Here is a 10,868-nt window from a genome sequence, read left to right on the forward strand (position 1 = left end):
TGAACAGCATTTTTACCCTTTCTGTAGTAAAACAGTAAGATATGTCGTAAATGCTGCTTATCGCTCTCCATATTTAAAAGGGCACCAACCAAAAACTACTGCGTAGAATTAATTGGAATCTTTCACACACAAGCCTTGCTATATGAGCTCTCAAAGCATATAAAAATTACACGGCTTAAATGTGAAGTTGGGTGCAAATGAATACAATTAAATCCTCTGTCGGGAAAAAACGAAATGACTTTCCGAACAACCCGATACTTATACGAGGAGGCGTTTTTAAGTTTCGCGGAATGGGGGTTAAGAAGTGGAAATAAAAGTACGAATTTATTTCTTCATTTCAATATATTCACTTGCTACCATTATACACTTTTCCTATCTTATAGTTAACTTACATATGCCTTCGAAAAAAAAAAGAAAGTTTTTCCTTTGTCTGAAAAATACGTCGAAACTGCGTTCTTCACTTCTTCGTCGCTTAAAAATTTCTTCCCACGAGGACTTTTTTCAAGTTTGGGAATAGGTAATAATCGCTGGGAGCTAAGTCAAGACTATAGGGTGGATGAGCCAAAATTTCGAAGCCCTCCTTCTGCAGGGCAGCCATCACAACAAGGCTCTTGCGAACAGAAAGAGGACACCTTTGGTCAACTTTCATCATCCTTTTTCCTTTGACTGCTTCCTTTAACCGCTCTAGGATTGAAGCATAGTATTCTTCGGTTATGGAGACACCTTTATCATTATAATCGATCAACAGGATCCCTTCTAAGTCACAAAAGACTGTCGCCATAGTTTTCCCAGCCGACTGTGACACCTTAAACTTCTTGGGCGGTGGTGTGTCTTCTTTCTGCCACTGCATAGAGTCCTGTTTGTACTCAGGTTCACAATGATGAACCCAAGTTTAGTCCTCAGTAACAATTCAAGTTAATACTCCATTTTTGTCTTCAATATAGAGGTCCAAAAACGCTTGAGAACATTCCACACGCTGTTGTTTTTGAGGCGCAGTGACTTTAGTCATGCCAAGATGATCGTGAAGAATTTTAAAAATGGTTACATCTGATACTCCTATCATTTCTGGTGGCTGTTTCTTCTTGAGTCGGGCATTTTCCAGTATTATTTTTTCACTTTTTGAATGATTTCATGAGTGGTCACCTCGATCGGCCAGGCCGGCCGTGGGTCGTCTTCAAGCGAGTCCCTGACTTGATTAAAGAGGATATTCCATTTGTAAGCCATGGTTTTACCTGGGCAAGAGTTTTCGTAAACGGATGACATCTCTTCCAGTATGGTTTGATCTGATTTTCCTTGCTTGGCAAGGAACTTTATAACAGCGCGATACTCGATTTTCTTCATATTTCACAATTTGTTCCCGATTGACTTGTTTCGTTGACGATAGTTCAAAGACTACTGACCTAATTACTGTAAAACTTGGTATTTATACTAATAATGAGTTGCTTAATTCGTAATGACTCAAGTAAGTACCCTTACTAATGATCTACCTACCCATTCTGCGAACTTAAAAACGCATCCTTGTATGTAGATTGAGTTTAATCAGTTAAATGAAACTAAAAAAATGGTTTACAAAGGGTGATTTTAAATTTAATGAACTTATTGATTTTTAATCATATCTCACATCAAATGATACTCGATCAATCGAAAAACAATGCTGTATTTTTTCTTTAGTTGTTGGTGTTCTGCTGACTGCTTTCCATAATGAATGTCAAAATTCTTTTAAGTTAAAAAAACAAAAATATTATATATTATTCTAATAACAGAGTAATAATATAATTAAGGGACATAAAATTTTTGTTTCTCTTTTGTTTTTTGTTCGCCGATACACTCAAGTTGATATAGGTAAACCGTAACCAATTATATTTATTACAATAAAACATAATTTTAATTAGAACATTAAACAGTAGAAAGTCATGAAACAATAGGTATGTACAAATTAAATTTATACCTTAATCCAATCTATTTTTGGATATAGTAATCCTTGGATCTCAATTAAAAATATTTATTGTACAAACTCATCTTGATTATTAAAACTTTGTAACTGCGCATCCTTGTTAATTGTTTAAAACCATTCGCTAAACGTTGTCTCTAATTAAATAATTAAATCTGGCACTTCAAAATTGATGGCGTCATTGTATTTCTTCTTATTGTTCGTTGGAAATGTTTCATGAAGTAATTGTAGTCATTGTTTGCGTCTATGCCTGGTTACCATTTTAGTGGCTTCTTAATTTATATTTATATATAATATTTTGCTGTCTTTTGATTGAAATTAAAATGAAGCTGTAACATCAACGAGACTTTTAAGAAAATTTGAATTTAATCGGTAAACGTACTAAAGAAACATGGACGGTGAGCGCGGCGGAAAAGAAAAGGTTAGAAGCGTTCGAAATGTGGTGTTATAGGAGGATGATGAGGATACCGTGGATAGAGAAGGTTAGGAATGAAGAGATATTAGAAAGAACAGGAGAACAGAGGACTCTGTGGAAGTCAATAAGAAATAGGTGAGATAAGTTGGTAGGACACCTTCTCAAGCATGAAGGTCTAGTTAGAGACATGTTAGAGGCATAAACGGGAGTTAAGAGGGGTAGAGGTAGACCTAGATTAGATTACTGTTTGCAAATAGTTAAGGATATGGGTTGCCCTAGTTTGCGAAGATTAGCTCAGGATAGGAAAGAGTGGAAGTGCGTGCTCGACCAGTTTGACGACTTTATGTCTGCATCTGTTTCTGTTACACATTAATTGGTGTAATGTTATTCCCTTTTCTCTATTAGTATTCGCTGCAATTCCTGTCTGACATCTCTATTTCGCCTATTTCTTATCGACTTGTCCTACCCTTTCTAATAGTACTGATGATCTTGATAAAATTATAAAGATTGAAAAAAGGCAGATCATTTGGGGGTTTATCGACTTAATTCATCTTGGATTTCTTGCAGGGTTTTCCCTTTTGTTTCGGGCATAAAATATCTAGTAAACACTAGGCACAATATCATAAAAAAACTATAAAAATAGAAGGTGTATTGAGGTGGGTAAGCTTCTACAGTTAGAAGGAACGTTTTTGTTACGGCAAAAACCATAGCCCAGCAAACAGTTATCGTTAAACCACTCGCCGGTCCTTTGATTTCGACTGGATACAATTCACCTGGCATCAGCCACGGTATTGGTCCGAGACCGATAAGATAAAATACAAAGAACAATATCGTTGATACCATTGGTACGATATTGAGCACAGATGAATCGAAACCTAGTTGTTTCAACTGAAAAAATATTCCCAACAATATCAGCGACATGCAAACCCCAACAGTAGATATGTAAAGGAATGTTTTCCTATTAAACCTTTCTATAATATTAACTGCCAAAAGGGTCGATAGTATTTGCGTTGAAGACAGTATAATGGAGCAGGTAAACGGGTCGAAATTGGAACCGGTCATTTCGAAGATGGAAACCGCGTAGTAGAGCAAAACGTCGACACCACTCAGAACTTGGAAAATTATTATGCCTAAAGTCGCAACAAGACTCCTTGTGGCAGCTTTGGACTTGCATACCACCCAAAAGCTGGTTTTGGTCTTTTTCCTGGTCTCAGTGTTTCTCAATATCTCATCCAATTCTTGTTTGACATTGTCTTGGTTGTGTCTAAAAAACCTCAAGGCTTTCTCCGCTCCAGCTGTGTCATTCTTCATCATTAAAAACGTCGGACTTTCCGGAAAGAACAGGAAACCCATCACCAGTACTAGACCCACTCCGTTGGACACAATTGTGAACGTTCTGTAGTCCAAATACTTTCCCAAAACCGCATTGTACAAACTGCCACAGTAAATAAGGGCTTGAAACAAACTGTTCAATGACGCTCGTACTTTGACATCGGCTATCTCGGACATGTACCGGGGTGCTATAGCTGACATACCACCAGTTCCAAGTCCGGAAAACACTCTGCCGATGTAAATGTAATAAACGTTGCTTCCGATGTATGCAAGCGCTGTAAAAAGGACAACCGGAATTGTTAGAACAAGTGTGCACTTTTTTCGACCAAATCGATCGGCCAGATACCCCAACGGGACTGCAGAAACTGCTGCACCGAAAGCCATGCACGACCCTATCCATGAAGCTTCTTCAGTTGTTATGTTGAAAGAACCATTACCATGCTCCAACTGGGCAATCACGGGGGACGACCACGTGAACGACATTCCTATAAGGACACTTCCCACACAGACTAAAATTTGTTATATTTTTATTACAAGAAAGTAGGTACGTGCTACATAGTTGTTTTTCTTACCGGCTGCACCATATTGCTTCAATTTGGTTTGAAGTTTGATGTTTAAAATCATAATTTCGTTTCTCTGATTGTTTCAATGGGTTGGTTTCGACGAACGCGACTTGCACACTAATTTCAATTACGTAAAATAGAGATAAGTGTTTGGTAGGCGCTAGCTAGCATTAATGTTTACTTTGTTATTTACACAGTCATTCAAAAGTCGCTTTTAAGTCATAAATTTGGTGTAAACATATCAAAGCAGCTACCAAAGGTTTAATAATGATAAAAGTGGTAACGACGATAATAATAATTATAACAGAACTGTCTCCTTAGAAATTCATCAATTGTTTATAAAAAAATAAAAAGAAGAATTGTTCGTGAAAAATTGTTTATTGAAAAATAATCGCAAAAGTATAACGAGGATGAAGAGGGGTGATGTAAAATGGAAGTTACCACCTACAGTTTTCTTCTATAGCGTAATATGTCGTACAATTCAATTGCTCTGTTTTACCTTTTAAGCAGTAGATGGCTGTATTATTTCAATAACTACTGAAGTTTTAGTATAAATTGCTATGCATGATTTAGGAGATAACTCGTAGCTTTGTTTTGATTTTCTCGAACGCAGAAAAGTTACAGAGAAGAATATGAAATTATAAACTGTCTAGTTTCTCTTGAATTTCTTGAAGCGTTTTTCCTTTTGTTTCTGGGATACAAAATTTCGTAAATATTATACATAGTACCATGGATATAGCATACGTGTAGAAAGTATACTGAGGCTCGAACATTTTTATCATTAATGGGAAAGTTTTTGAGAAAAAAAACGTTGCAAGATATCCAAATAAGATTGTGAGACCGCTTGCTGGTCCCTTGATTTCCACTGGTAGCAGTTCTCCAACCACCAGCCATGGTAACGGGCCGAGTCCAACAAAAAAGAACACGAAAAAGAGAACAGTTGATAGTAATGGTATGAAATTAAGAAAGGCCGAGTCAATGCCAAGACCTTTGAGATGGAAAAACATCCCCAACAATATCATCATGATACCTGTACCAGCAGCTGATATGTAAATGAATGTCTTTCTCTTAAACTTTTCAATAATGTTGACTGCCAAAAAAGTGGAAAGAACTTGGGCTGAAGCCACCACAATTGAGCTAGTGTATGGATCCATGTTTGAGCCAGCTATTTCGAAGATGGACACGGAATAATGGAGCAAAACGTCAATTCCAGTACAAATTTGGAAGAAGATGATTCCAAGACATGCTAGAAGACTTCGTTTGGCAACTTTGGAACTCCAAATACTCCAAAATTTAACCTTTACTTTTGCCTTCATCTCCAGTTCTTTTGATATAGCGTCCAGTTCTACTTTGATGTTGGTGTGATCATCTCTGTAAAATTTCAGAGCATTCTCAGCTCCTGTCCTGTCATTTTTCATCATAAGAAATGTCGGGCTTTCAGGGAAAAAAACGAATCCAAATATCAGAATTATCCCCAGGGCGTTTGAGATGAGCGTGAACGATTTGTAGTCCAAATACTTTCCAAAAACCGCGTTACAAAAGCTTCCACAGTAAATCAATGCTTGAAAGAAGCTGTTCAAAGGAGCCCTCACTTTTACTTCTGCAATTTCTGTCAAGTAAACCGGAGCCACTGCTGATAATCCACCCGTTGCGAATCCAGAAAAAATTCTTCCAGCATAGATATAATAAACGTTATTTCCCACGTAGACGAGTATGATAAAAATAATGATTGGTAATGTCAGAATTAACGTGCACCTTTTTCTACCAAAGCGGTCCGCTAAATAACCAGATGGTACTGCTAAGAGACCAGCACCAAAAGCTATAATTGAACCTATCCAGGAAGCTTCTTCTGTTGTTATAGTGAAAGGTCCATCACCGTGTTCCAACTGAGGAATAACAGGCGACGACCAAGTGTATGACATGCCCGTATATACACTTCCAACACAAGCTGAAAGAAAATTTGTTCTAAAATTGAATACATATGCCTCGGTTAAATTAAGAAGGCGAAAACGGCAGTAAATAATTGAATTAAGACAGGGTTGTTCTGCTACTCATTTTCACAAGCTTGATGACCAAATTCAGCACTTTCAATGTTAATTTCATATTGGGTTATTTGTTATTAGATGGGTGATGTTCAAAATGCATGACACTAGAAGATTTATTACCCATTTCGCCTTCCCAAATTGATCCAGAAGCGGTAGAACGTTTGACCACTGTTAGTATTATAATACGTTCATAATATTTTAATTATTGTGATTCACTCCTTACCTGCAGCAGCATATTGTTTTATTTGACTCGTTAATTTGAAGCTGATCATCATTTCTACGAGTTTCCCGGATTCGCACTGTTTGTTTTTAAACTAGTGGCTTAAGTTGTTCTTGATGTATTTTTATTATTAATTAGTTATTTACGTGGTTATCAACGAGTGTGATAATATTGGTAGTGTAGAAATATATTTCTATAATTGAAGCACGACTCTGCGTGTGGACGTGGAACATGGACGGTGTGCCTTGCATAATAGAAAAAGGTAGAAGTATTTGGGAATGTGATGTAATAGGAAGATATTAAAAAAACGTGGATAGATGAGAAGCTATTAGAAAGGGTGGGAGGACAGAGAAGGTCATAAAGTCACTGTTAAATAGACGAGGTAGTAGAATCTAAATTAGATTATTGATAGCAAAGAGATGGAGATGTACCTGCTAGGTTGCTCTGCTACCAGTTCTCCAACTGAAGACCTACGATTATGATAAGTATTAAAACAATAACTTAGCCTTAAATAGCAAGCTTGTTTGCCGAAGTAAACGTTATGAGCTTTGTTTGGTTGCAAAACTAATAAAAAAAGTTTAGTGGAAATGCCTAAGTAGTTTTCGTGTTTAGTACAGATTTTCAGCAAATGAGTGTCAAGTCAATTAACTCATTAAACTATCATCACCTATTATATGACACACGTTTTATGTTCAAGGGTTAGGGTGCAATTTGGGACTGGTTTATAACTGAAGAAATGCAAATACATACATTTCGACATTCTGAAATGCTTATCTAAAAGAGGGTTGCTTACATAGCACATTCATTTAAAATGCATTTTGTATTATGTTACATTTATAATTTTATTAATTGTATATTTGGCGTCATGACGATTAGCTTGGGGTAATTAATTTGAAAATTCATTCTGACTGTAGTTTTCCATTATATTGGAAAAAATTGAGAATGAATTTTCCAATTAATATAATGTAATAAATTAAACTAAAAAATCGTTTGTCTGTAAAGTCGGTTTACTGACGATAGTTGAACGTGACAACGTCATAAGAAAATACTGATGGAATGGTTTCATTTTTCAAAAGAAAATTTTAATTTTATTTGTTTGATAGATATTTTGTATGGATATAGAGAAGGAGGTAAATGGAAATGTATTATTGTATAGCAGCTGTCCACGCGGACGCATCGCTCACTCAAGTAGGAGAGAGACAGATGTCGAACGCTGCCGAACGCGGAGGCCGATTGTGCCTCTTTGTCGCTCGTTCCGCGCTCTCGCTTGCACTTCAAGCCTTAAATGGAACGCCTCAGAGCGAGGTAACGCCGCATGAGTCATGTTTTTTCGTGCGTGCAGCCGGCTCCATCGAATTATAAGACGTCAAAAATATTTATTTTTCATTATTTACAAAGATACAACTTAAATAAATAACTTACAATTTTTAATGTAACTAAAAATCAAAAATTGGGTTATTTGCTCAACTGATTTGGGTCTTAAGGTCGTCGTTAGTTGCAGTTACTTTCTAACGTTTCGCTGGCACGAGAGGCTAACTTCTTCAGAGATCTTTCCATCTGCGATGCTGGATAAAAACTTTTGGGTGTTTCATTCTCAACGGCTAGTAATGCTGGTGGACGGGAAGTCCCTCCGGACTACGCCGGAAGGTAGGGCGAAAGACCCTCTTCAGCCTCCTTTCAGGAATCGTGGGAATGGGTGGGTGGTGGTTCGGGTGAGAAAGATGAAACGAACGAAATGAAGACAGAAGAGAATGAAAGATTATCAATGGAATATAACTGCCCCAGCATTTGCCTATGTGATCTAAGAAAACCACAGAAAAACTTGGACCAAGGCAGACGATCCCGGAATCGAACCTGGCGTCCTCCCGAATGCTGAGTAACGGTCAAGACCTCTAGGCCATGCCGTTTGGTGGGATGCTGGATGCGGATTGGTGACAGAAATACCTCTAAAGATGCCCGCCACTCGTATTAGCGAAACGTTAGGAAGCAACTCCAAGACACGACTGGCCACGAAAGTATCTACCAATTTGTATTATCTGCTCAGCAGCTCTTGAATTTCTTGAAGCGTCTTTCCTTTGGTTTCTGGGATACAAAATTTCGTGAATACTATACACAGTGCCATAAAGATGGCGTACATATAGAAAGTGTATTGAGGGTCGAACATTTCAATCATTAGTGGGAACGTTTTTGTGAGAAGAAATGCTATAAAATACCCTAACGTGACTGTAAGACCGCTTGCAGGCCCTTTGATTTCCACTGGTAGCAGTTCTCCAGGCACCAACCACGGTATTGGGCCGAGTCCAACAAAAAAAAAAACGAAGAATAGAACAGTTGATATTAATGGTATGACATTAAGAATAGTCGAGTCAAAACCGAGTTCTTTGAGATGGAAAAACATTCCCAACAGTAGCAACATCGTACCTATACCAGCAGTGGATATGTAAAGGAATGTTTTCCTGTTCAACTTTTCAATAATGTTGACGGCCAGAAATGTGGAAATAACTTGGGAGGAAGCCACCACAATTGAGCTAGTGTATGGATCCATGTTTGTTCCGGCCAATTCGAAGATGGACACGGAATAATAAAGGAAAACGTCAATTCCAGTACAAGTTTGGAAGAAGACGATTCCAAGACATGCCAGAAGACTACGTTTGGCAACTTTGGAACTCCAAATACTCCAAAATTTAACCTTTACTTTTGCCTTCATCTTTCATCATAAGAAATGTCGGGCTTTCAGGGAAAAAGACGAATCCAAATATCAGAATTATCCCCAGGCCGTTTGAGATGAGCGTGAACGATTTGTAGTCCAAATACTTTCCAAAAACCGCGTTACAAAAGCTTCCACAGTAAATCAATGCTTGAAAGAAGCTGTTCAAAGAAGCCCTCACTTTTACTTCTGCAATTTCTGTCAAGTAAACCGGCGCCACTGCTGATAATCCACCCGTTGCGAATCCAGAAAAAATTCTTCCAGCATAGATATAATAAATGTTATTTCCCACGTAGACGAGTATGATAAAAACAATGATTGGTAATGTCAGAATTAACGTGCATGTTTTTCTACCAAAGCGGTCCGCTAAATAACCAGATGGTACTGCTAAGAAACCAGCACCAAAAGCTATAATTGAACCTATCCAGGAAGCTTCTTCTGTTGTTATAGTGAAAGGTCCATCACCGTGTTCCAACTGAGGAATAACAGGAGACGACCAAGTGTATGACATGCCAGCATAAACACTTCCAACACAAGCTGAAAGAAAATTTGTTCTAAATTTGAATACATGTGCCTCGGTTAAATTAAGAAGGCGAAGACGGCAGTAAATTATTGAATTAAAACAGGGTTGTTCTGCTACTTATTTTCACATTCACGTTAAGTAATTTCAGCACTTTTAAAATTAATTTAAAATGATTAATTCTTAGATGGATTTCTGTTTAAAATGCCTGACAGTAAAGCGTTACTAGATATAAGGTTTACTACACATTTCGCCTTCCAAATCTGATCTACAAACCGCCGAACGTTTGACTACTTTCAGTATTGTAGTTTTTACATAATTTATAGGATCTTGATTTAGTATTTATCTGCAACAGCATATTGCTGTATTTGACTTCTTAATTTCAAGTTAATCATCATTTTTGCGACTGTCATATCTCTTAGTGTATTTTTCTAATTAATTATGCGTTTAGAAAAGTACTGTTGTTATTGCTAAACAAATATATATTAAAGTAAAGAAGAGAGAAAGATATGTTCAGCCTAATCAATGAAATCATTCTTTACTGTTTCATTTCTGGACGATTTTATGTTAAATTTTCTTTTTTATTGCGGACATCGCCTTCTGAAACTGACCCAGACATCAATAGCATGAAATTTAACCACCTTTTGAGGCTCAGAATTATGAACGACAATTAGTTACTGTACAAAAGTACAATCAACTAAAGTTATTACCTGCTGCTGCATATTGTTTAAGTTTACATCCAACTTTTATTTTCCTTATTACCATTTTGTCGTATTGCATTAAAAGTGGAACTTCTTGGTACACTTCATTCCTTTTGTAATAAAATTAAAAATAATTCTATCACGTAGGTACACTTAATAATTTTTGCAATAAAATTAAAATTACATAGTAACACTTGCTTAGTACGTTTCTGACTAAGATTTTTGAATTTGTTTAACAAGTTTTTGACTCGTTTTAATTTTAACAACTTTTTTAAAATTAATTTTAATCTTTATCAATATAACGAAGATAACAAGTCACTGGTGGGCAAATTTAAACGCAATGATTATGATTTACAATTCTATTCAAAATTATTATTTATTTGCATTCACACTACATAACAAGTAAAAGAATAG

General features: G+C 36.7%; 2 protein-coding genes and 1 pseudogene across 2 annotated transcripts; all 3 read right to left on the reverse strand.

Annotated features, from left to right (window-relative positions):
* Positions 1 to 2,614: 2,614 nt before the first annotated feature.
* On the reverse strand, positions 2,615 to 4,453 carry LOC108740054 (facilitated trehalose transporter Tret1-like). The gene is made up of 2 exons (XM_018474236.1): positions 4,271 to 4,453; positions 2,615 to 4,207 (listed from the first exon to the last, which is right to left on the reverse strand). Exons 1-2 carry the CDS (start codon positions 4,320 to 4,322, stop codon positions 2,901 to 2,903), a joined length of 1,359 nt encoding a protein of 452 aa, XP_018329738.1. The 5' UTR covers positions 4,323 to 4,453; the 3' UTR covers positions 2,615 to 2,900.
* Positions 4,454 to 4,634: 181 nt separating this feature from the next.
* On the reverse strand, positions 4,635 to 7,419 carry LOC108740053 (facilitated trehalose transporter Tret1-like). The gene is made up of 2 exons (XM_018474235.2): positions 6,530 to 7,419; positions 4,635 to 6,209 (listed from the first exon to the last, which is right to left on the reverse strand). The coding sequence occupies exons 1-2, from the start codon at positions 6,579 to 6,581 to the stop codon at positions 4,900 to 4,902; spliced, it is 1,362 nt and encodes a 453-aa protein (XP_018329737.1). The 5' UTR covers positions 6,582 to 7,419; the 3' UTR covers positions 4,635 to 4,899.
* Positions 7,420 to 8,356: 937 nt separating this feature from the next.
* LOC108740057 lies at positions 8,357 to 10,690 on the reverse strand (annotated as a pseudogene).
* Positions 10,691 to 10,868: the final 178 nt, after the last annotated feature.

This window comes from Agrilus planipennis, unplaced genomic scaffold (assembly GCF_000699045.2).
Source record: "Agrilus planipennis isolate EAB-ADULT unplaced genomic scaffold, Apla_2.0 scaffold263, whole genome shotgun sequence".
Lineage (NCBI taxonomy): Eukaryota > Metazoa > Arthropoda > Insecta > Coleoptera > Buprestidae > Agrilus > Agrilus planipennis.

Excerpts from the sequence above, each read along its gene's own strand:
- LOC108740053 (XM_018474235.2), bottom strand. The coding sequence starts at position 6,581 with ATGATGATCAGCTTCAAATTAACGAGTCAAATAAAACAATATGCTGCT. Across the intron at positions 6,210-6,529 it reads AAAACAATATGCTGCTGCAG|CTTGTGTTGGAAGTGTATAT; the intron begins GTAAGGAGTGAA and ends ATTTTCTTTCAG.
- LOC108740054 (XM_018474236.1), bottom strand. The coding sequence starts at position 4,322 with ATGATTTTAAACATCAAACTTCAAACCAAATTGAAGCAATATGGTGCA. Across the intron at positions 4,208-4,270 it reads GAAGCAATATGGTGCAGCCG|TCTGTGTGGGAAGTGTCCTT; the intron begins GTAAGAAAAACA and ends AACAAATTTTAG.